The following is a 26,737-nucleotide window of genomic DNA, read 5'->3' on the forward strand; positions in this document are numbered from 1 at the left end:
ATAGAATCAAGCAAAGCAGTTTGTATTATTCAGAATAAGCATGTTGGCATTGTTATGTTCTCTTGCAATGTTCTTTTAGAGGAATGTGCTTTAGCAAATGAAATGTACTGAATTACATTCCTCCAATAAAATCTAACTACCTAGTCTGGGGATGGGTTAAAATATTATTTTGAATTAAAACTGGCTGAACAACCACCTGTGTATCACTTTGAAGACATGGAAGGCAGTTCCACCATTTTTTGAAGGCCCCAGAACCCTGTGGCTTCATCTCTTGCTCCCCCCCAATTGGACACTAGTGGGTACAGGTGGGCAAAAAAGGGTGGGGTGGAGTCAATGGAAACAGCCCCCCCCTCATGGTCTAGGGATGGGCATATGTCAGCCATGATCTTCTGGAGATGGCTCACCCCTGACATAAACAGCCAGTATCAATACTATGATGCTCTGCAAAATCTTTCTTCAGAACAAAATGTGCAGAATTCGTATCTCTCCATCAGACTCTATCATTCACATCGCCTAATTTCTTGCCTTGAATATATCCTTTTCAGAGAAGGAAAAATGTGAGCAACTCTCTCCTAATGGTGTTGTGGGGGAATGTGAAACAGGGAAATGGCAAATGGGGACAGTTAAACTTCGTTCCCAGCAATGAGACCTGATCCATATTAAATCCAAGTAGTGCTTCTTTAAACAGAAAGAAAAAGTGTTTGGGAGATCCTCTTACACAACCATCATGTATTGTAGCATCTAGTTTGAGCCTTATACTTATGGCTTAATACTAACCCGTGCATACTGACCACACAGAAGGAAGAATTTGCCCGCCTGAAAATGTTTTTTCTCCCCTTCAAAGTATAAGGCAATGCTTTGGTAATCTTCATTAGAGGTGTCCTCAGAACCTGCAGTAGGTGAGGCAAAACAAAAGAACGTACACCAAATCCAATTTGAAAGACTCCTTATTTTGAAAAAATAATTTAATTGGTATGGATCATAAATTCCCTTCCTGCACAAAAAAAAAAGAGTTCATAGAGTAGTTGTTTTTTTTAATAGCTCATTTTTCTGAAAATGAAAGTCTATGCTTGAGGAAGAAGAGTTCCTTGGGAACACTGTGGAATATGGTGCAGAAGGCTTGGTATCTCTCAGATAATGAAACATTTAAAAACAGCATAAGTTTATCCTCACTTATCTATGGGTAAGCCCCATAAACCTCAGAAGAAAACTACATTTGAGAGCACATATGTTTGCACCAGTAATGAATATTCAGGAGCAAATGCTCCACAATCAGTGCTGGATGTGGGAAAGCTAAAAGTCAAGTATTGATAAAGATTTTTGAACCACCACCTCAGGTTGAAATACTCACTGATTATGTCAGCATAGATTTCCATCTTATTGTGCTGCTGGGCCAGGGAAAAAGCTTCATTGTTACATTTGGACATCACCAAAAACTGGATGGCAGACCCATAATCACCCAATTGCAGAAAGAATCTAAACAAAATTAGCAACTGCATTATTCAATTCGCTTTAAAAAAAGACATTGCAATGAATAGAATCAGAGTTTTGGATTTACACATAAGGTTTATGTAGCAACTCAAAGGAACAACCCATCATATTTTTAAGCAGTAAAGTGGCAGTATTCGTTATTCCAGTAACTGAGTTATAAGTGAACTTTGAGGTTCCTTTTGAGAGCAGAAATGCAGATAGAAAATTCAAAAATGGAAAATTAAGAAGGATTTAAACATAACAAAAACAATAAAACAATAATGTCTATAATTCTAAAATGATGATGATGATGGCAATGATGTAGAACTGTTAACAGAAAAGGATAGGGCCTGCTCATAGGTGTTACATTCTATTGTGGAAACAACAGGCATGATCCTGCTTCCACCAGTAATATGGTGAGGAGAGGTGTAGTGATTGTGGACTTGCAAGATCATTAGGGGCCCGGCAAGCAGAGTTGCTTAAGCGGGTTTCTCTATTTTCCCTGAGAAAAGATGATGCATGAATTTAATCATTATCAGGTACCTTGCTGGCCCAGCACAAGTGAAAAACATCCTTCTTCACATTGACTCTGTAATATCTTGCTCACATTCAAGCTATTCTCTACTGAAGCACAATAAGCAGACAGATGTTTCCAGAGGACACAGGCTGATTAGTTGGCACAAAGTTTTCCATCTTCATCATATTTTGGCTGTACTAGTGCTTCTTAGTAGGAAGCAGCCAATGCTCCACAGCCTCTTGAATCATCTGGTCCTCTCCAAACCCCAACTTTTTCTTTACAGGTATGGAATTGGAAAGCCCAAATTAACACTGAATCTTACTCCTGCAGGAAAATGAAGGAATCTGGCACTATTGGAAACATTGAATGTGAAACCTTTCCCAATGCTTTTTCCCTACTCTTGTAATTTTAAAAGCATGTGTCTTTACACAGACATAGTCTCTTTCATTTGAAACATATACAGAAAATATGAAAATATATTAAAAGCATTTATTTTCTGGTATCAATCCTTGATGCCCAGGGTCATGGAAACTCCTGGGGAGTATGTGTGGAGCTGGTCAAACTACACTTAAATTTGTCTTGCTTACCTTGAAAGCCATGTTAAGATAACTGTAAGTCAATTCTCACTTGGCAGCACATAACACAACATCAGTACTTCTGTATCTATAATTTGACCAATTTATTAGATGTAATAGTTTTAAATTATGTTAAAAGTTTTAAAAACTAGTTTTTACAGCTCCTGTTACCTGGCTACCATCTTGGCTCCTTCAAGAGACTGTGTTTCCCTGACAATGCTAACAGCCTTTTCTGGATTGTTAAGGTGATCCAAATATAGATGGATAACATTGTCCCATTGCTTGGCATTTTCATATGCCAAAACAGCTTCTTTGTATCTAAAAATAAAAATAATCACATATCATTTTAGTTTAGCCTCTAAAATTCCTAACTACTATCCTGTTGTATATTTATGTCTGTGGAGCTCCAACCCTGTAAGCTGCTAGGGCACTCTGAGAAATTGCTGGTCATGTGTCTGGTCGTGTGTAGCTAGCACTTCATCAGATCACTGTTGTAGCTTCAGTTAGAGCCCTGTACGCATGAGATATTATACATTAAAGTATCCCTAGAGTTAGAAGATTTAATTGAATGGCAGTTAAATTAATTAATTTTTCACTAAATAACGCTAACATGCCCTCCTCTTCCCTCACCCTCAAATTAAAGGAGCGGCGAGTCACTCAATATTTAACTATTGCAATACACAGGGAACATGTTCTAAATAATTCTCTGAATGAGTCAATTTGCTGGTACATGCTATTCCAACATCAGTACTGAATGGGACAGAACAAACCCCCACATTTAAATATGACTGTAGACTGAGAATATACTTTTGAATTTTATTTTAGAAAGGAAGACATACCTGCCATCTGCTTCCTTTGCTTTGGCATACTGAAGATGTATCTTTGGAGAGGACACATGAGGAAGAAGTTCACCAACTTTTGCCCTAAATCATAGATATAAATCTCATCAAACTGCTGTTTTCCTTCTAACATATTGTATCAATTACCATCTCTCAACATACCGAAGCACATAGAAAAACAAGACAAACTGCTACTGGTCAATTCTGGAAAATATGAAAATACCTTGAAAATTTAAAGACAGGGAAATTTGTTGTCACATGCAATCAAGTCACTTCTGAATTATACAGACCCAATGAATTAATGACTTCTAAAAGCTCCTGTCATTAACAGCTCTGCTCAGGTATTGCACACAAAAGGCCATTGTTACTTGTTAGTTTTAATTTAAAAATATGGTGGGTGAAAATAATAGATTTTAAATAGACATTTGTATTGTACTGTATTGAACAATGGTAGTTGGTATTGCTCACAGGAAGGAGAATTTCACCCAGACCTTAACATCTCCAGCTGCTAGAATCCCCCAGGCCTTGAGCTCCACTAAATCTGTGATGGTCAGACACTGCAGCCTTCAACTTCTGAATTTCCCAGAAATTAAAACGCCAAACTTTAGAGTCATAGAGTTGGGAGAGACCATTGACGCCATCCTGTCCAACCCCCTGCCATGCGGGAACATCCACCAAAGTATTCCCACCAGATGGCCATCCAGCCTTTGCTTAAAAACCTCCAAACAAGGAGACTCCACCACCCTTTGAGGCAGCCTATTCCACTACCGGACAGCTCTGACCATCAGGAAGTTCTTCCTAATGTTCAGACAGAATCTCTTTTCCTGTAATTTGAAACCATTGCTCCATATCATTGTCTCTGGAGCCCTGAAAAACAAACCTGTCCCCTCTTCAACATGACATCCTTACAAATATTTAAACATGGCTATCATTTCCCCTCTCAACCTTCTTTTTGTAAGGTTAAACATTCCCAACTCCCTAAGCCACTCCTCGTAGGACATTGCTTCCAGACCTTTAACAATTTTAGTTGCCCTCCTCTGGACATGCTCCAGGTTGTCAACTTCTTTTTTGAATTGAGGTGCCCAGAACTGGACACAATACTCCAGGTGAGGTCGGACCAAAGCAGAATAGAGTGTACAATCACTTCCCTTGATCTAGACACTATACTCCTATTGATGCAACCAAGAATAGCATTGGCTTTCTTGGCAGCCGCATCACACTGCTGACTCATTTTCAGCTCGTGGTCTACCAAGACTCCTAGATCCCTTTCACAGGTATCGTTGTCTAGCCAAGTGTCTTCCATCCTATATCTGTGCAGTTCATTTTTTCTGCCTAAGTGGAGGACCTTACATTTCTCCCTGTTGAAATCCATTTTGTGAGTTTTGGCCCAGGGCTCTAATCTGTCAAGGTCACTTTGAATTTTAATCCTGTCCTCTTGGAAATTAGCAACCCCTGCCAATTTGGTATCATCTGCAAATTAATCAATATACTCTCTATTCCTTCATCCAAGTGATTGATAAAGATGTTGAATAATATGGGACCCAGAACAGAATGCCGGGGCACCCCACTAGTCACTTCTTTACAGGACAAAGGGGAGCCATTTGTGATCACCCTTCGGGTTCGGTCAGTCAACCAATTACAAATAGACCTAACAGTAGCACTATCTATTCCACATTCTACTAGCTTCTTTGCAAGAATATTGTGAGGATATTCTTTGACAAAAGTTTGTTTTGGCTGTGCCCAAAAATGAGGTATGTAAATACAAGGAGATGATACAACATTTGAGAATGGAGAAAGACACATGCTTCGTTTTTAATTGAGAGGGAGAGAAAATCTCTGCCAGCAGTAAGAATTACACAATAAGATGTGACTTATTGAGAAATGCTATGCCATGCTTTTATAATATTTGAAACTATTTAACCAAATAGATTTTAAATAACTTTTTAAAGTGACTTGTATGAGAGTTTATGTATTTCTCTATTTTAGGCATTGAGAATGTATTTTTAAGCATTGTATCCTTTGAATATTAAGTTTAGATTCAGAGCTATAGTATAAACAATACTATTTTGGACAGTCACACGTTCATTTTAGATTAAATACTATCTACGTATATGACAGTTTGTGTAAGAAGACTGTAGATTCTGAAATATATACTCATTGATTTTTATATATTTTAAAAAAATATATGCTTGCAACTTTGAGCTTTTTATATGCATGCTTGCTTGCTAGCTACATAAATTATAGAAAAGGAGATTTATTTCTGTACATTCAGTTCATAAAAGATACCAAAAGGATATCTAGGGGGAAAAGCTGAATTAATATTAAAAAAGGGTGGAAAATCCTCTGAGACTACAAATAAATTTTTATTTATTTATTTATTTATTACATTTATACCCCGCCTATCTGGTCATATTGACCACTCTAGGCGGCTTACAACACAAAGAGGAAACAAATATATAAAAACAATATCTAAATAAAAGGAAGTTGGTAGATAATTAAAAATTTGATAAGATGGAGAAAGAGAACATAGTAATGAAAGAAAGGGAAGAGGTCAGGGATTAACTAGGAGGGGAAGGCCTGCCTGAACATCCATGTTTTCAGTTGCTTCTTAAAAGTACCCAGCGAGAGAGCCGCGCGAATCTCCGGAGGTAGATTGTTCCAGAGGCGAGTCTTTGTCAGTTGGGTGCAAAACGTAAGTCGATAAGTCTCCCATGGAGAGTCTGCACAAAGCTGGAGCCCTTTGAGGACATTCAGATATTTCCCAATGAAATCTGATACCTTGGCTTCTTTTACTAAATCAATCCATCCCCTGATCAATCTTCCTCTTCTGCTGCTGCCTCCAGCTTTTCCTAGCATTGTCATCTTTTCCAGCGAGTCTTGTTTTCTTGTGATATGTTCAAAGAAGGATAGTCTCAGTTTAGTCATTTTAGCTTCTAGTCAGAATTCAAGCTAATCTGACACAGAATCCAATTATTTAGCTTTTAGGTGTTCCCTGGGATTTGTAAAGTTCTCCTTCAATACAACATTTCAGATAAGGCATTTTTTTCCTGTCAGCTTTCTTCACTATCCAACTTTCACACCTGTATGTAGTAATCAGGAACAGCACAGTATGGATTATCTTGGCCTTGGTCTCCAGTGATACATACTTACATTTCAGGATGTTTTAACTGCTGACCTTCTGAGTTTCAGCCTTCTGATTTCTTGGCTGCAGTTTCTGTTTGGTTTGATAATGATACTGAGATATCTTTTAATAATTTTATTGTTTTTCATACTTGTTGGATTTTAAAAGACCCAGACTGCAGCTTGAAGTATTGGTATCCCATCTATTGAAGATGATTTATTTCTTCTGGCTGCTTTATAAGAAACTTCTACCTCATGAGCAAATTGGGTACCTAATTTGCCATGAGTTGGATTCCAAAGTTCCCATGAACTCACAGAATGATCCAATTCATGCAAGAAGGAAAAGGCAATTTTTGATTATTTATCTTCTCCCTTGGGTCCTCATATACCCCTCAAAGAACTGTTCAGGAAGATAAGAGGACCTTCCAAAATATTATAAAAAGACAGGCAGATACCCAGAAAGGTAAAAAGATTTGTTTGGAAGTATATGAGGAAGAACCTGCAATTCTAGAAAATGAAGTGAAAACTGCTCTGAAAGCACTAGGAAGAAACAAATCACTGGGGTAAATGAGAAATTGATAGAACTATTTCAAGCCACAGAGACTGAATCTGACAAAATTCTAACAAGAATATGGGTTGAGTCCTTAAGAGCAGAGCAGGGATGCAGAAGACATGCTATTTTTGAGATAGCTCATTCATAGTGTTGCCATAAATCAGAGGTGACTTAACAGCACATAACAGCAACAAATTCTGTGCAATGGCACTGAGAAGTGTATGAGAAGGAGTACATTAGAGATAATTGACTTTCTGACTTGTTCTGCGACAAAGGGTACAAAATATAAGAAAAAAGTGAGGTGTAGCAATGCTTTCTTTATTGATTCCCTATTTTTCTCTCTGCCATTTTCTCTAAAATTTATAGCTTTGCAGCAACACTCTTACCAGTTCTTGCAACGGATATATACTGATGCTGCTTTGTCATAATATTGTCCTTTTTCATAGAGCTGGGCTGCTTCCGAAAATTGCTGGAACATAAGAAGTGGTACACATAGTTAGTTTAGAATAAATAAATTCCTATTATGTTTATTTCCTTTACTTACTGTATATTAAAAACACTAGCTACCTTCATGCTCTCCAGAATAGCACCGCAGTCTCTTTTCAACATCCTGCTGGGATGTTTGTTGGCTTGATTAATACCTCGTCGAATATCACCCATGCGAATGGACATTTGAGCTATTCCAGCTAGACAGGCCTCATCATGTTCTTGGCACTGGCAATCAAGAGTATCACACAAAGGTGCAGTAAAAATAAAAATATAAAGACATAAAAAAGGACAAACCGAAACAACATACAGAGAATTTACAAACACAACAGCCATTAGTATACATGTATATTTTAAAGAACAGAGGATTTTTTTTCTGTTTGGATTATTAATTTTTGTTTCATTTTGTGGCACATTAAAGATTTTTCATAATACAAGCTTTTGAAAGTTATAGCCCAGAAGCATCTAACAAATGTAGTCCACAAAAGTTTATAGCATGATGAAATGTGTTCATCATGAAAGACACTGAGGACTGATTACTCTTTCTGCAGTAACTGCATAACTACTAACCTGAATATTTATATCACTACGCAAAGAATAACCAAGCTGCATTTATACCACTCTTCAAATATATTCACTGGAGAAAAAATAATTATGTCATTGTCAAGCACATAGCATTGACCATTACTGTGAGTTACATTAGGCCCCCAAATACTGAAAAATTGACTGTCTTTGAAGAGTCTGGCCTTGCAGTGATCATGAAGTTATCTTTTCCATTATGGTTAATAAATTAACAAACATTTATGAAGAAAATAATTTATTTCCTTATAAGCAAGAGTTATCTTTAAATCACAATGTTAAAAAAATCAGTACAAAACACAGCTGTATCTAATTATAAACAACAGATTATTTTATTCTACTGAGGCAAACATTGGTATTTAAATAGAGAACTATAGATCTAAAACATAACCATTTCATTAATGTTCTCCAAAATATCTAGAATGGTCAACTGTAATATTTACAGCCTAAGAAATAAAAAAACATTTCTAATACTGTATTACTAAATCAACTTCAGCCTGAGGATACTTAAAAAGTGACTTAAGATAATAAATCACAACCTTAATATAAATAATTAGGCGTGCCAAAGTTTATCATAAAATAATTATAACAAAAACTGTTACCTTACTGTCACCTGTAATTCCTTTTTCATAGTGTGTCAAAGCATTCACATAATCACCCCTAAAATAAAGTCAGTAATGTGTAAATAAAGACAGATACAAAGCAATATATGGTGATATGAATGAGACATTTAAAGGATTCATAGAACATTTCCAAGTAAGGTGTTTTTTTGAGTGTCAAATTTAGTAAGTCAACAAAACTGACAACCACTGGAGGACTATACTAATCCATATGCAATCTATAGATCAAGTCAGTGATTTAGTATGAATCTCACTCCCATACACTCAAGCTCCCATACACTCAAGTAGTCCTCCATACTACTGCACCACAGATAAAAGACTATTTCCAGGTGCACACAACCCATCCAAAATGCAACAAGCTCACATGTATTTATTATTTATTTATTGGATTTATACCCCACACCATCTGGCAACCAGGCCACTCTGGGTGGCTAACAAGAAGATAAACAACACAATATCAAAACACGATAAAAATAAAATAAAACATACATTCAAACAAATACGATAACTAACGGGATGAATTAAAACAGATGTCTATGAAGGTGGTAAAAACGATCCTGAAACTGCCAAAGGAAACCTTTAATCATCTGTGATCTGCCACTGCTGATGATATCACCAGCACCGTGCATGCAGAGCTGTGCAATAAGATTTCAGCCAGTATGTTTTTCTGTGCATGTACAGGTACTGACTGGAGTCCTATTACATCTGTACACTGGTATAACATAGTCAGCAAAAATCTCAGCAATGAATATTCAGAAGTTAAAAAAGTTAGCAGAGGCATTTGCTGCTGCTTCCTATATCATGTGATGCAGTGCACAACAAGCAAATGCATTTTGACTTAGAGCACTTTGCTACTGAGGCTTTATTTATTTATTATTTATACTCCACTTTTCTCCTTGAAAAGGACCCAAGGCAGCTTACAACAGTAAAAGACAATATTTAAAAGCTAAAAACAATGAGTATACTGTACAATGGTGGTTAACATCATTAAATACAATATTTAAAGCTGCGAACAATGAGTATAAAGAGGCATCATACATCATTAGAAGACAATATTAAAGCTAAGAACAATAAGTACACAAATATTTTTTAAATGCTACCCTGAGAAAAACACAAAAATGGAAAACACATCTACTGATTTATGTCAATGGACAGAAGAGGACCCTAGCCATTATATTTTACTGTAGGAAGGCCCAAAAAGGTGCTTTGCGTGCATACAGTTGAAATTTTAAACATAAATATTAGACTTTTCTAAAAGTACATACGTGAATTCCAGCTGCACAGCATACTCCTTTGATATGAAGGGGATGAGCTCTGGTGCCAAGCGTTTAGCTAGCTGAAGTGCATTATCCCAATGCTGTAGGTCTCTTCTCATCTATTACCAGAAATAATGTGGATTTTAATGGAAAAAAGTATAGCCCACTCATCCTAAAAACACAGCGTTAGAAAATAAAAATAAAGTAGAAGTGGGTGTGATATTAGGCAGCTTAATTTGTTACCTCAAGTGCAGCAGCAGGGCAGGAAGACGCCAAATATAAGTCCTGAGCCAAGCTGAAGTTATTAGTATACATAGCAAGATGTCCTGCGAGAAGATTATGATCTTCTATGTCCTGAAGAAGACATAGAGATGCATGAGGCCCATTTTATTAATTTTTGAATTACAAATGTATCCATAGATGTCTTGGTACACACAACCTGGGAGGGTTAATGTGTATATATAAGGTGCTATTAGGGCAGGGAATCGTGGCCCCAGGACAACTTTTTTTTTATTTGAATAGCAATACATCACACACAGTAAGACAAAATGTATATTGAGAGCTTGGGAACACTGATGACCACAAATGTTCACAACAAAAACAAATGTTTTTTCTGTAACGGAGTGGTTTTTATTACTACACTCATCTGATACTGGCTCAAACAAATCCTATAAAATTGTAAACTGACCTTGGCTGGAACTTAGTTTAAGTTTGAAGCAGAAGAAAGTACTATTAGTATAAGTAGGTTATTATTATAATAACTATCTGAATCATCATAATCAGTAGCTGTATCAGCAGCAGGATCTATTATACAGTGGTGCCTCGCTTGATGAGGATAATCTGTTCCAGCGAAATCGCTGTAGAGTGAAATCCTTGTCAAGTGAAATAAAAAAGCCAATTGAAATGCACTGAAAACCACTCAATGCGTTCCAATGAGCTAAATACCTCAGCATCCACCGAAGATCCTCCATAGGGTGGTCATTTTCCGATGCCTGTGCAGCAAAAAATCCGTCCTAAAGCACAGCGGGGAGCCATTTTAGACAGCGGGTGGCCATTTTGAAACCCGACGATCAGCTGTTTTGATCATTGTAATGCGAAGAATCGGTTCCGGAAGCAGAGAACCGATCGTCGGGAAGCGAATTTTGCCCATTAAACCATCGTTTTGCAATCATAAAAGCGATCGCAAAAACCTCAGTGTCAAGTGGATTCGTCATTTAACGAGGTAATCGTTAAGCGAGGCACCACTGTATTTCTTGGTGGAATTTAAAAAAACCATTTACCCTCAAAAAGAAATTACAGAGATAACCAACTGATTTAAGTTCAGTACTTAAAAATCAAGTACTTACTCTCCTAATGCTAGAAAAATATTGTTGAGACCAGGTGAGCGTCCCTGGAGCCAGGCTCAATCCCTAATGCAATCTCATATAGTCTTTGAAGTACAAAACAAAGAGACAAAGAAATGTAATATTAAGTTCAAATTTACCTTTATTTGTTCTAAAGACATAACCATTCCTACATTTCTGATTGTCCTATAAACCCGTGTTGCAAATTCCACCTCCATATGATGCAAACAAGCTGTAGCTAGTTCATTCCATGAAGACAGATCATTCAGAAGTTTGCATACTTCCCACGACTCAGTAAATCTACACAAAGATACAGAGAAAACAAAAGCAATAACTGCACTAAGCACAGCTGGTTCCTGCATATTTGGGTGTCTCTGGTATACTACAGTATATGAAAAGAAAACCCACCTTTTCAATATTAAAGTTTGTTTAAGGATTTGCTTTAGTTCATTATACCCCAAGTCTTTCAAAGGCCCAAGGAAGCTATGAGTACTAAGCAAGATATTGTTGGTTTTTCCACTTTGAGTCTGACAGGTTAGTTCTCCATTGTACAGTAGCAATGGTTTGTGAGAATAAGGAACTCTGGTGTCTCCTGCCAAAATCACCTTGGAACCTATATAAAAATGGGACAAAAGTATGTCAATGTGCAGTTCAACCAAAATGAGCACTGAGTTGTATGAATAACTATGACAGTTATATAGTCTTACTCTTATGTCTGAAGACGTGGACTTGACCCATACATTTTCACATTACAATATAGCAGTCTTTAAGGTCCCACAATATTTTTATCACTTGTTGTTTTTGTTCTTGGGTTTTGTTTTTTGTTTTTTTGTTTTTGTCTGATATGCTTACACAAACTAACATGGTTACTTGTTTTGAAAAATCCAAACTTTAATGGTCATATGCATAGAACAGATGGGGGGCATGGGTTTTCTGTATCACCCCTATTTCCCTGGCCAAGCAGAAACATGTCTGTTTTGAAGAAGAGCCAAATGGAGAGCAGGTGTGTGTATACATGCATGGCCTGCGACCTTTTGTTTGAAGAACTGGAGTGTGAAATCTTACCCACAGCTGCCTTAGCTGCAACTTTAAAACAACCACCTTCCTGCTTCCCAACTCATCTAAGACATGTACATGCCTGATGAAATTCATCTTGCCAAGAACTTTACATCTAAGAGTAACTTCTTGGCAAACCCCATCTTGCCATAAATGTTTGGATTTTTGGTACCTGCTTTGAAGAACTGGGATTTATCCACGAAAACTTGCATATTGTATGATTTTTTTATTTTTTATTAGTGGCCTATAAACGTATCGTCTATTCTTGCATTTGCATAGAGCAGAGTTACTAAACACAAATACCCATAAAACAAATACCTCTAGAGACTAAGACATATGAAAGGTCAATTGAAAGTATAGTCACATGGTGTGGAAAAGGCAGAAAAAGAAAGAAAAAGTCTAGTGTCCTTGACTTGGGAGAAAATCTTTCTTGATCTCAGAAAGAAAGAGCATTGCATGTTCAAGCAGGTATTGGTTCTTCTATTGTCAGCCGTGGAGAAAACAAGCAAAATCTAAAATGCTCTTCCCTGAACAAAATAAAAATCTTTGAATTCTACTTAGAAACAGTGATAAATCACCTAATGCATACAACAAAGTCAACAAAAAAAATTACCATGACTGAATGATGCAGTCTACCTCTCTTAGTTCTGTCTCCTCTGCTATTGCAATAGTCTATCTATTTATTCCCATAATCACAATGTAGATTGCAACCTTTTAGGAGTGGGAATCCATATTTTGCTTACATTAATTTCTGGTATAATGAAACACACCCTATTAGCATAACTTTAGAACTTTGCAATACCTTGTATAGTATCTTTATGAAAGACATATGTATATATTTTGTCATCATCATAGGCAACAAATACTCCTTTGTCCATTGGCCAGTTCTCCCACAGAATGCCCTTGATGGTCGGCTGAAAATTTGGAATCTCAAAGGCAATATCAGTTACCTAAGAAAGGCAGCATACCAAATTATTTTGCAATCAAAATGACAATAAAATGGAATTAATATTCATGCTTGAATTATACTATTGTATTAGAAGACAAACTCAGATACATATTCCCTTCATGAATTAAGATTTACAGGCTAATTAAAAGTGCTTGTAAAAGGGATCAGACAGTAATCTCAGCCTACAGATTCAGATAAAAAATATATATTTTCCCTCCTCTCAGGTCACAAGAAAAATACAGGTATATCTGACAAGCAATATGAGCTGCTGAAAGAGGATACTATTAGCCAAATGAGAATATTAATTTAAATAAGATAGCATCACAGAAGCATTTGGAATATTTAAATACATTGTGAGTGACAGGACTTCCTTCAGTCTAATGAAAAGCAAAAAAGACTAAAACCAGACATTACAACTACAGCAAGCTATATTTGACTCTATATATGTTAATTTATTTTTTCTGATCCCTCAGGTTCACATGTCAGCAGACTGCATGGGAAATTGAGGATGGGGTACAGTGTTGGGATCCTAACTTGATATTAATTACGTTGCAGCTAGAGTAAACCCATTGAATCAATGCGAATTTGGTGAGTCAGGTCCTCTATAACAGGGGTCCTCAACCGCCCGCCCCCCCAACTGGTCCACGGTTCCAAAAAAGTTGGCGACCACTGCTGTGTAAGTCTTACTTATTTAATGGTCCTATTCTAATTGTGACTTTCTATACTAGGCAACAGGATTTCAGCGGCAAGACATCAAAAACATATAAGGGGAAAAGTCAATGAAAGCACTATAGCTTGGAGGAGATGTACTTCAAAGTAGCCAATTCTTGGGTTTAAACACCTGTAACATTCCCATAGGTTAAATTCTCCCCTGAGGAAGTACAGAAAATGAAGAAACAGATTTTAGAAATACATCAGCAAGTGGCTTGGATCCCCTTTGAACCTAGTGGTATGAGAAAGAAGTCAATTTTTGTGAAGGAAAGTACCGTATGTTGTTTGCAAATTTGTTTACAATTAATCTTCATGTATGATGGGGCAAGCAGTGTGGAGGATGCACACAGCAGCCCTCGGGGCTTTTTTTTATGTTCTCTAATTTAGAACTCCACCCTCCCAAATGCCAAATACCTAGGGAGAAACCCCAGCTCAAATGACCTCTTTTTGCTCTAGAAGTGGCCATATTTGCATTGTGTCAGTGGGGTCCTTCGACCCCTCCCACAGTGTCTGAGAATGTCCAGTTCCTTTTTCTTCTTCTTCTTCATTTGTGTGTGTGTGTGTGTGTGTGTGCGCGCGCGCCATTTCTGGGTCTGACAGAGTTGGGTGGTATTTTGGATCCCTGTCTCATCAGGGCTGCCTGTTCTTGCTCTATAGAAGGCTGTGTTTCACTCTGAACAAATACATTTTCCTTCTTCATGAAACAGATTAAAATAGCATACAAGAATCTCTGAAATATGTATGTTCTAATTACATAAACATTAGCAGTAACAAAGAATAGACATAAATACATATAAAACTAAAACTGTACAAATTATACTGTTAAATGAAATGGAATAACTTACTGGACAATAAACAAAACCATCACTTTTGTCATCAATGAAAACTAGTCTGGTTCCATTAGGGTCTGGGAAGATTTTTCTCACACCAACAGAATGCCGATATTCATTCACATATTGCCAGTCTTCAATGTAAAAATAGTGAATAACACCAGTCTAACAAATAACAAAAAAGGTCATACTAGTAATAGTAGAAATCAGGAAAACGAATGCATGTTGAGATGGGTTCTGTTCAGCTGGGTTATCTACACAATCTGTCAATCATATAACTTTGGACTGAAAAGCTAAAGAGTAACAATTGCAAACTAATCAATGAAACCACTCACTATATTATGTGAGTGTTGTCTGCCTACTAGCACTTCAGGAGCTGATATGAAGGGCAGAGTCTCTGACAAAATGTCAGAGAATCTCCCAGCCCAGAAAAATAATCTGGGGAAACAGATTCAGGGAGACCAACTTTCAGATCAAATCAAGTCTGGAGAAGCGTTGCACTACATTTTTCACAATCTGTTGGGGAAAATTCAAAATAGGTGTAAAGGAAACATCTAAGCCTCCGGGTTGGAGGATACAGTGACTTTATTAACAGTGCAGACCTACTGGACTTTTGGTCCATTCCCACTCCTCAATCTGCCTTTCATTCCAGCAATAAAGTAACTATAACATAAATAAATTAATAAAGTAAATAAATGAGGCTGGGAGCAGACAGGAATATGGACTTTTTGAGTAGTAAATAAAGGCTGAGCACTACCTAACAGTGCCTGTGAGGTTCCCCTCCCCAAACTAGAGCCTAAGGAGGCGTTATCATAGGACAAATGTGTTTAGTCCACAATTTCCATGCTGAAGACTCTTTCAGCAAGAGAAGGGATTAATGATCAAGGAGAAGCTGGTCAAGGAAAGAGAAACATGAATGATGTTTGCAAGCAGGGCGCTGGGTTATTGGGTGAGAGAGGGAAGAGGAGGTCAGGATGGGACAAACAGATGAATGGCATAGGTATGTGGACAGGGAGCTAGCAAGGAATGCCAACTCTTCTCCTTTCCTTTGTCCCTCCCCGACCTTCCTTCCATTGCTTCCCATTTATTTTGTATATTTGTAACAACTTCCTAAGTTCATCCTAGCCACATAGTGAAATGTATCTCCCGAAAATATGATAGTGCTATTCTAAATACTTCACATTTGAAACCACATGATGAGATTACGTTTGAAATAGACACATACTTACATTAGTACCGTAGATGAGAAAATCATTAGTTAAAGCATGGCACAAAATTTTACTTTTATCATCTGTATCTGGAAAAAGTCTAGTCTCCCGTTCTTCTTCAGTATTTGAACGTTCACTTTCTATCTAAAAACCATGCAGCAAATGGAAATTTCTAATTAGTAATGTAAAGGATTTTATGAACTCACAGTTTAAAATTAAGAAAGTCAGCTGTCTTATCATACACACCACATACTCAACATTTATTTTCTTTAGTTAATGATAAACCACAAGCAGCCACTGCAAAATCTCAAGAGGAATTTTAGAGCTAATCCTATTTACTCTGTAGTGATCTGTAATTGTTTGCCCTTCAACTGCATTTCACAAGTCCTGACATTCTTAATTTCATCTTATTCTTTAACCTCCTACAAAATTACTTTGGAACATGTAATTTCAACATTTCATGTACTTTTGGCTGAAACCTGACTCAGTCAGATAGTATACAATTGTAGTTTCTAATCAAATTTTATTCTCTCAGTTTGGAATGCTTTCAGAACCCAGAATTCTTAGTTTACTCACCATATGCAACTGCACTTTACCCTCAAACAGTGCAGCAGCATAGTCAGAATTAAGGCACATACTGGCTACTGTTCCTAGATATTCCATGTCCTTGAGCTTTTTCACACCTGCAAGGGTTTAAAAAGAAATTTATTGTGATTACACTTCTGTTGTGCAAATGTCAAAAGAACAGACTCAAGTGATGGAGTATTGTGGCACCTTAACAGCTAACACTTTTATTACAGCATGAACTTACACAGAATACAGTCCACTTCATCAAATGATTGAATGATTATCTTCAATTTCATGTATATACTTCAATAGACTGGAACTTCACAATGGACTGCCAATCAGTTGTCTCCCTCTGAAGTTTCTTATACCGTAACACTGCCTTTTTTGTCGAGGGCAGAGGTTGCAGTTTTCTCTTGCTGGGTTTTTTGGTCATTTCTGCTGTACGATTTGCATCTGCTTATTTTCCCCCCTTACATAGCAACTAGTCTATTACCTATTACCTCTATCTGAAATTCAGGAGGGCACCACTCACAGAAGGTGGCATATAGCACACCGGGGCAAGTGAAGTGCCATGTCACGTATGTTATCAAAAACACTTTGATGGATAGCTTGTTAGAGTTCAAAAAACTGAATTTATGGGGTGCACAGATTTTGCCCTAAAAAGTTATTTTCAATTGAAAGGTGCCTCAGAGATGTGCATTAAATGTGAAAGTATTACGAAAAAGTATAGCTGGGGAAAATAGTTTGCCTTACGAGCCAGTTGTTTTCAGAACAAAAGCTATTGATAAGATAACAAGGCAGTAGTGGCTCATTCAGTTTCATGCCATTTTTCTTGGTGAAAAAAATAAACACCTGAGTGCTTACATTATGTGAAACTGAGACAACAGAAAAAAATTGAAGTGCATTCTAAACTACCACTTGTGTTATGTTTTACTTATAATGTTAATTAACAAAGAGCTATCATAAAATGTATGTGGAAACCTATGTTAAACAAATGAGAATAACAATATATTGTACAATAGAAGCTTTTATAGAATAGTGTAAAAACAGAATAGGATGAATGCTATATTAAGCAGTTTGTTTAATGATAAGCAAATAGAGAAGAGAGGAGAAGAAGGGAAACAATGGTATCATTTGTTCTATAAGGCTTTAGCCTCATAATTAATAGTAACTGCATTTTGAAGGTATAAACTAATATATAATAGTACCTATGTATGAATAGACATTTGTATTGTATTGTACTATCCCAAATGTACTATATTACCAATGAATTATGTCATTTTAACAAGCACTAACTCAAGGGAGGAGAGATTTTACTCCAGCCCTGAAGGCCAGGAGCTTGATAAGCCAGGTCTTGAAGATGTACGAAGCTGGGCTTTGCAAGCCCCGAGAGGATAAAGTCTTGGGATGAGCCTTATGATTATAAACATGTAGGTTTCTTATTGGTTAAAAAGTATAAACTACTGTATGATGGAAACAGTTTTGATTCTGATGCAGCACTAGATTATTAATACAGAGCACTTGTGCAGGGCTATCGAATGGAGAGACATTTTATCTAGAGCAGGGGTGTCCAACCTTTCATCTTCCCTGGGCCACATTAGAAGATGAAAATTTGGTTTGGGACGCACATACATTTGGTTTGGGCCGCATGGGGGGGCAGCCCTAGCTGTCCTCCGCAGCCCCACTCCAAGCGCGCTTACCGGTAGCTGCGATCTCAGACAGCAGAGGGTGCCAGCTTAGACTCCAGTGGTTTTATGGGGCCGGGAGGGGGTCCACCTATTGACGGGGATGGCGCAATGCAGTCACGCAGCCCCCCTGTCCCCTCCCCTCCCACTACTTCCTTCCTTCCCTCTCTTCCCCTCTACTGTTGTGACATGCCCCGGCCACATTCCGGCCGCAAACGCCGGCAGTGTACGTAACTTGAAACTTCAGAATTTCTTTAAAAATAAAAAATTGCACTGGGCCACATTACGAGCTGACCTGGGCCGCATGCGGCCCTCGGGCCACAGGTTGGACAAGCCTGATCTAGAGGGAGCAGAAAGTACACAAGCTTTGTTCTCATGAAGTGAGACAGAGAATGGGACTCATAGTTAGCATATGAACTGAGTGCAGCAAAGAGATTATACTGCATTAGATTATGAAGTTTTCTCCTTAGACTTTTGCTGGGAAAACTTGGTGACCTTTTCTCTTTTGAGAGGTAATGTTAACAACATGCTTAGAGCTGAGTAATGTTTTTAATTTTGTATTTTCTTGTTATAAGAACTCTGATGTTCTTTAATGTATTTTTGAGAAGGTTTTCAAACCTTTCGGAACCATACTGCTTTTACTTTAAAATGAAATATTATAGAGATGTATTCTCTGCTTTTGTAAGCTATAAACTACTGTGTTTTAATGCTTTTGTATTTTGTATTTAAACATTACTAAAATTCTTGTCTGGACTTTGTATAACTGCAAGCTTCACTGAGATGTATTTCCTGACTTAAGTATTTGTCCAAAGCTTAAGCTCAGTCTTAATAGATTTTTAAATATTTTAAGCCTACTATTTTTGCATAACTGCTTGACTATATTTAATCATATGTGCCTACAGTCTTTGGTGGAAGAAACATCAATAATTTAAGGTATGCAGACTGTCTTTGATATTTTTTGGATTTGCTATTTTTAAGTACGGAATCTAGAAATAATGTAAATAAACAGAACTTGTACAGAATTAACAAGTTCTGGCAATCCAGATTATTTGGAAAGCTCTCCTCCAGCACCATATTTCAAACAAATCATTTTCCCCTGTTAGCTTTCTTCGCTGTCCAGCTTTCACACCCATACATGGTGACTGGAAATATAAGAGTGTGAATTATCTTGGCCTTGGTCTCCAGTGACACATGTTTGCACTTGATTATCTTTTCTCATTCCTTCGCTGTTGCCCTTCCGAGTCTCATTCCCCTTTTGATTTTTTTTGGCTTCAGTCTCCATTCGGATTGATGACTGAACCAAGGTATACTACATCTCTAACTATTTTCATTTCTTCATTGTCAACATTCAGGTTGCATATTTCTCCTGTACTCATGATGTTCATCTTCTTAATGTTCAACTGCAGTTATTCTTTGGTAGTTTCTTCTTGCACTTTCATTAAGTCATTTCAAGTTATTGCTGCTTTCTGTGAGTAAGATGATGTCATCTGCCTATCTTCAATTATTGATGTTTCTTCCACCAATTTTCACTCCTCCATCTGAATCTAGTCTGATTTTCTGTATGATATCCTTCATAACAGGATGCCTCTTCAAAGCAGTCTGTCATCCCTTTATCTCTTCCCATTTCTTTCAGAACTACCCATAATTTCTCATGATAGACATAGTGAAAGGGCTTTGCTGTATAAAGCATAGGTTGATTTTCTTTTCAAATTATTTGGTGTGTTCCAGTAATTAGTGGATATTTGCAAAATGGTGCCAGGTGTCTCTACATTTCGATTCGATTTCGAAACCTTTATTGGCATATAAACGGACAACAACAAAACATAGGTACAAGCCAAGCGATGATCAGAGTAAACGTAAAATAGGAGATACACTCAACAAATAGTATCATAGGTAATGGGTTAAATTGGAAATTTTTGGAATCCAGATTGAACATTAGGCATTTCTCACTCCATATAAATTATAACCAACACCTTGAGCATCACTTTGCTTCCATGGGAAATTAGAGCAACTGTGTTATAATTACTGCACTCCTTGGTACCTCTTTTCTTGGGGATTGAAATGAATGTTGAATATTTCCAGGTTGTGGGCCATTGTTCTGTTTTCCATATTTATTAGTGTATTCGTGTTAGGAGTTTTGTCAGATTCTCTGTGGCTTGAAATAGTTCTATTGATGTTGTTTGTTGTTTAGGCGTTAGGTTCATGACCCCATGAACCAGAGCACGCCAAGCCCTCCTGTCTTCCACTGCCTCCCAGAGTTGGGTCAAATTCATGTTGGTAGCTTCAATGACACTGTCCAACCATCTCGTCCTCCATTGTCCCCTTCTCCTCTTGCCTTCACGCTTTTCCAACATCAGGGTCTTTTCCAGGGAGTCTTCTCTTCTCATGAGATGGCCAAAGTATTGGAGCCTCAGCTTCAGGATATGTCCTTCCAGTGAGCACTCAGGGTTGATTTCCTTCAAAATGGATAGGTTTGTTCTTCTTGCAGTCCAGGGGACTCTCAAGAGTCTCCTCCAGCATCACAATTCAAAGGCATCAATTCTTTGGTGGTCAGCCCTCTTTATGGTACAGCTCTCACTTCCATACATCGCTACAGGAAAAAACATAGCTTTGACTATGCGGACCTTTGTCGGCAAGGTGATGTCTCTGCTTTTTAAGATGATGTCTAGGTTTGTCATTGCTTTCCTCCCAAGAAGCAGATGTTTTTTCATTTTGTGGCTGCTGTCACCATCTGCAGTGATCATGGAGCCCCAAAAAGTAAAATCTGTCACTGCCTCCATATCCCTTGGTAATTTATTTCTTCTTAGTGATTTCAGAATAGCTTTCACTTCAGTTTCTAGAACTGCACGTTCTTCATCATAGGATTCCTCTTCAAAGGAGTCTGCCATCTGGGGGACAGCCATCCTCAAGGTTGCTAAGCCACTGTTGTTGTAGTGAGGGCATACTCTCCTCTTTCTCATAGAGATAGAGAGCAAACTTCAAAGCCTTTCTTTGACCAATCCTAATTGGCATTATGTAACCATTACGCTATGTGAACTCTGTCAACTATCTGTATACTATCAACAATCTATGAGCTTATTAAAGTAATAAAAGAGAGTCCTCCTGGAGGCGTTGCCCAGAATTGGACCGTAGTAGGCACGGAGGACTCTACTGGCAGACATCACTGTGTGTGACTGACTTCTTTAACTTCTCTCTCTAAGACTATTTGCTATCTTAATTATCTGGTAATCACCTAACCTATCAGCCTTCTCATTTCGTGACCACAACAGCAAACCTTCTAGCTCTTTCAAATATGTCTTCAGTATATTGTTTCCCCCTTCTCTTTATTTTCTCCTGGTCAGTTAGTGTGCTTTCAGCATTCCTAATTTAGGCTTGAATTTCACCTTGATTTCTTGGATGTTCTGGAAGAGATCTTGTGTTTTTCCTCTTTTGTTGTGCTTCTCTACTCTTTGCACTGGTTATTTCAACTACTTTCTTTATTTCTATATGACAGTCACTGAAAAGCTGCATTCAAGATTTTGATTCTATTTCTGTCACCTTTTAACTTTGCTTCCCACATGTCCTTTACAATTTTAAGTGTTTCTCCCATCATCTATCTAGGTTTTTCTTTTCTTTTAATTACAGGAATTGTATTTTTGCATCCAATGTCTCTGGTATTAATCCACAGTTCTTCTTGTTTATGGTCAGTTGAGTTTTATTACTGCAAATCTGTACCTGATATAGATTTTGAATTCATCAGGAATATTGTTTAAATTATATATTTTGGCACTACAATTCTTTTAGTGTTTGTAAGAAGAAGGTAGAGACTGAGGGCGGGTTGTCCATTTCAAAAGAGAAAAGGAACTGTTAACAGATGAGATGGACAAAAAAACAGGGAATGTCTTTTTAAACAAAATGCAAGTGGAAAACCCAGGAAAGGAAGGACCAGCAGGGCCCTCAGTTTTGGTGGGAAATGAGGGAGGTAAAAAAGGGAGGAGAAGAACTCAGGTGGGTGGTAGATGAGTTCTGGGTTGAGGAGAAGGATATTGGAAAAAAGGACTGGGTAGAGATTATAAAAGAAGACCCCTGGACAGGGGGATGAGTGCCTTTGAAAAAGGGAAGTGGCTGAAAAATAGTGGAGTGAAAGACAAACATTTGATTCTGCTTTGTTTCTTACTTTTATGTTCCAGTCATCTATGTCAAAAGCATGCCTTGTTTTAGTGTGTGATCAGTTTGGATGCTTGCTATTTCACCTTCCCCAGCATCAGTAGCTGGAGCATAGACTTGAATAAGGGTTATGTTGATAGGTTTTTCATAAGAGTCTGATGAATATTATTCAGTTAGACCTTTCATTGTAGCCACTAAGTGCTTGTGCTACATTTTGTCTCAGTATTAGAGCCACCCAATTTCTTCTGAGTTTGCCATTTCTGGTGTAGAACACTTTGCAGTTGTCTGGCTGAAAATATCTCACTCCAGTGCACTTTAGTTCACTGACACCAAGCATTGCAATGTTTATATGTTCCATTTCTGGCTTTACAAGGTCCAGTTCACCTTGATTCATACTTCTCATATTCCAATGGTATGTGTTGTACAGTATGGAACTTTCCTTTCACTTCTGTACACATTAACCACTAGTCACCCTTTAAGCTTTAATCTAGTTGTGTCATTAGCAACAGTGCTATTCATATTTATTTTTGCTCTTCCCCAGTAGTTGACTGAGTGCTTTCCAACCTGGGAATCTCATCTTCCACCACTATCTCTTGCTTCATCATAGAGTTTTCATGGTAAGGAAAGTTCAGTAGTGGTTTACCACTGACACCTTCTGCACAGTACTAACAAAAGTTAGCTTGAGTGTCACCATGTTCCTTATCTATCAGTGTCACCTTCAGCTACTATTGCTGCCCAATAGCTGCCACTCCCATCAACTATTCTGATGATGTGGCTGGCCATTTCTCTTTAAGAGGTTGAATGCATCTCCGTCTCATGCCTCAGCTGTGACCATGTTTTGGGCGACCGTGCTAGGAGTCCAGGCTTGTAACAGAGTCTCGCCTTTGATGGTTCTCAGCTTCACTGCCATACTCAAACTCTTTCACCATGTTACAGTGTGCATTGAAGAAGGGGACGGACATCTTATCATGTGCACAAGACGAAGAATGGTTATGTGAACTTATTTTTCCATTATCTAAATTGAGGATGTCATAGTTGTCAAACAAAATATCAACTCATTTTTACCACCACATTATATGCCCTGATGCTTTAGGCACACTGAAACTGTCCTAAATGACCATAATTTTTTTAAAAAAAATGTAATGCAAAACACATAAACAAAAACTTTATAGAATGACCAGCAATTTAGAAAACCTGAACCAGAAAGATACTTACTGCTCTCTCCCAGAAGATAAAACCATGCCCGATTATTCATCCCCACAGCCAAGTGGTAATGACCTACAGCAACAAAGCTTGGCTCAACTTCCACCGAAACTGCGATTGGTAACTCCTGCGAAGAAAGACAGTAGTGCTTTAGCTAAAGAGTGGTGCCACTGAGTCAATCCTACAAAATGTTTAAAATGAACAAATTACCATACATTTTCAATGTGGTTGGCTACAGTAACTTCAAGAAGTGAAGTGAGGTATGCAATCCGTGTGCTGTATGAATCTCCAAGAATAGGAAGTTTTGTCAAGAAAACATGGACAAATCCTCGCTTTGTAGACACTGCCAGCAACTGTCCATCGTCTGTCCATGACAGCTGATCTAATCCTAAAATATCAATATTTTGTTTAAAAATGCATTTTGCCTCAGAAATTCAAAAGTGACAAAGATTTTAAAAGCTGAAATGTCAAATATTCCTCACTGAGACTGAGACTTCTATGGACACCTGTATGTTCAAAGTTAATCTATCAATATTATTTGCAATGTTACATGCATTTGCATGAGTACTTGCATGTTTAAATTGTCAGCCCAGGAAAGTAAGTTGAGCACCAGGTTATGCAAACAGTTGAAGAAGGATAGGAGTATACAAAGCAGAGTTCAAGAAAAAGAAAAGCAGAAATAGCAAAATCTGTGCTGAGCTAACAAAGAGGGGAAAAAACTTTAGGAAGAGCCAAGTGGTCTATGGTGTAAAGACAGAGTTGTCTTTGTGATCACTGCCTTGCCTAGGCACCAGTGTCTATGTAGAAGTGTCTCCAGGAAAAGGAACAGCATGTTGGGTTGCTCCTTTCTTGAAGAGAATGCAAGCCCAGTCCCTTCCTAAATTATTATTATACTGATAATTTCATACAGAAAAGTGTTATATTAGCAAGAAGCTGCATGTGCATTACACTTTTTCTTCAAGGAATTCACAACAATTTACAGTGTGGTTTTTCATTTCATCTTCTCCACAACTCTGTGAAGAAGGTTAGTTCAAGACAGGAGCATGGGATGTTCCCCAAGCCTTCCTGGCTGCATTCCCTCATGACCAGAGTTATTGTATTTTCAATCTATCTTAAATCTTATGCATGTACACACACCAACCATACACGTCATGATCCATTCCAATCCTCTTTGTTATATCTTGCCACTTGCCTGTGTGTGTTTTTTTTTAAAATATTAAATAGGTCTGAATGAGACTTGGTGAATATAGCAGTAAATGGGGAGGAGGAGACTAATCCTTTTTTCCTCCTCTCCAACATCTACACTTGTTTTTAAGAAACCTATCTGATGTGCGGGGAGGGGAGCAGAAGATCCCAAGGGCCATACTCAGCCTGCCGAGTGAAAGTACACCTCCCATTATCTGCAAAATGGCATGCTAATTCCAATTATAATCTAAAACAGTTTTGGGTGATTAGAGAACAAGCAACAATAGTCTCAAGTGCTAAGGATTCTGATCTGCAGAAAAACTACGATTTAAACAAACCACACAATTTGCCATGTTTTGTTGCTAACGGAAAAAATAAACTTCTGAAGTCTTCCCCTTCCCTCAAGAAAAGGGTGAGGATGGGGAATGCTAAGTCAATGTTTCTTGCTGCTTATTCCACATCTCTTGCAATTAGTTTGGAGGATTAGTTGGTTGGATTATTCTTAATTCCTCTAATATTTTTAGCAAAGCTTGTATTGAAAATCATCAGCTGTAGTGATTCACGTTGAACATTCTAGCTGGCACATATAAAATGATGCTAATTTAAATAAAATCTATTTGATTTTAGTTACTTGGGAACTGCCATACCTTTATTTTCATCTTCCAAATTTATTATTGCATACATTTCGCTCAGATCTGACAGGTCATGAATCTTGATGCTAAAATAAAAATAAATTTCTTTACTATTTATCACTATATCATAGACTACATAATGTAGGCATCCATCAGTTTCAAGAGTCTATGTTAACGTGCTCCAAGTAGAGGTCTTGGAACAGCATCTAGTGTGGCTGAGAAGGCCAATTTGAGAGTGACAATCCCTTCCACACTGAAGACAAATACAATCTGTCCCCTGTCCAGCTCCCTGATTTTGCTAGTTTCAGGACTGCTTCTTTGCCCTGGCCTGCTGAAAAAGGGTCTCTTCAAATTGGGAGAGGCCATGCTGAACCATCTGCCTCCAGGCTGAACTCTCAGATGTCAAGGTTTCCCATCTGTTGAAGTCCATTCCTAAGGCCTTCAGATCCCGCTTGCAGATACAGTGGTGCCCAGCATAGCGACATTAATCCGTTCCGGATTAATTGTTGCTATCCGGAAACATTGCAATGCGGGAGGGAAAACCCCATAGAAATGCATTTAACTTTGTTTAATGTGTTCCTATGGGGCAAAAACTCACCGTTATGCAAAGATCTTCCATAGCGCTGCCATTTTCGCCGCCTCGGTTAGTGAGGGCAGCGCGCGAAAATGGTTGCGGTGGCCATTTTGGAACCGCTGATCAGCTGTGTGAAAATGGGGCCTTTGGGAGGACCGCGGGGGAGGGCTCCCCTGCGGTCCTCCCAAAGCCCCCATTTTCACACAGCTGGCCAGCGGGCGCTTCGGAGCGGCTGCGGGGGAGGGCTCCCCCGCCGTCGTTCTGAAGCGCCGGCTGGCCGAAGCGCTTCGGAATGACGGTGGGGAGCCCTCCCCCGCGGCCGCTCCGAAGCGCCTGCCGCTAAAATGTCGCTCCGAAGCGCCTGCCGGGAACATCGCAATGCGATTGCTTTTGCGATCGCAAAAAACGAATTGCTATGCGGATTTGTCGTTAAACGGGGCGCTCGTTATGCGAGGCACCACTGTATCTTTGTATCACAGCTGTGGTCTCCTTCTGGGGCGCTTTCCCTGCACTAATTCTCCATACAGGAGATCTTTTGGAATCCGACCATCAGCCATTCTCATGACATGCCCGAGCCAACGTAGACGTTGCTGTTTCAGTAATGTATACATGCTAAAAATTCCAGCTCGTTCT

The 26,737-nt window shown here is 38.2% G+C and overlaps 1 protein-coding gene across 2 annotated transcripts in view; it reads right to left on the minus strand.

Annotated features, from left to right (window-relative positions):
• Positions 1–26,737, minus strand: part of WDR19 (WD repeat domain 19) — a 66,279-nt gene that overhangs the window by 15,043 nt on the left and 24,499 nt on the right. For both annotated transcript variants that reach the window (XM_020786294.3, XM_073001160.2), the window contains exons 10-27: positions 25,546–25,616; positions 23,929–24,101; positions 23,726–23,840; positions 16,689–16,795; positions 16,134–16,256; positions 14,920–15,069; positions 13,217–13,364; positions 11,767–11,971; positions 11,499–11,658; positions 10,259–10,369; positions 10,025–10,134; positions 8,742–8,799; positions 7,642–7,788; positions 7,461–7,543; positions 3,402–3,485; positions 2,734–2,880; positions 1,352–1,476; positions 778–890 (exon numbers count right to left, since the gene is read on the minus strand). In XM_020786294.3, the coding sequence (XP_020641953.3) occupies positions 778–890; positions 1,352–1,476; positions 2,734–2,880; positions 3,402–3,485; positions 7,461–7,543; positions 7,642–7,788; positions 8,742–8,799; positions 10,025–10,134; positions 10,259–10,369; positions 11,499–11,658; positions 11,767–11,971; positions 13,217–13,364; positions 14,920–15,069; positions 16,134–16,256; positions 16,689–16,795; positions 23,726–23,840; positions 23,929–24,101; positions 25,546–25,616 (2,230 nt within the window). The remainder of the gene's footprint in view (positions 1–777; positions 891–1,351; positions 1,477–2,733; positions 2,881–3,401; positions 3,486–7,460; positions 7,544–7,641; positions 7,789–8,741; positions 8,800–10,024; positions 10,135–10,258; positions 10,370–11,498; positions 11,659–11,766; positions 11,972–13,216; positions 13,365–14,919; positions 15,070–16,133; positions 16,257–16,688; positions 16,796–23,725; positions 23,841–23,928; positions 24,102–25,545; positions 25,617–26,737) is intronic.

This window comes from Pogona vitticeps, chromosome 5 (assembly GCF_051106095.1).
Source record: "Pogona vitticeps strain Pit_001003342236 chromosome 5, PviZW2.1, whole genome shotgun sequence".
NCBI lineage: Eukaryota > Metazoa > Chordata > Lepidosauria > Squamata > Agamidae > Pogona > Pogona vitticeps.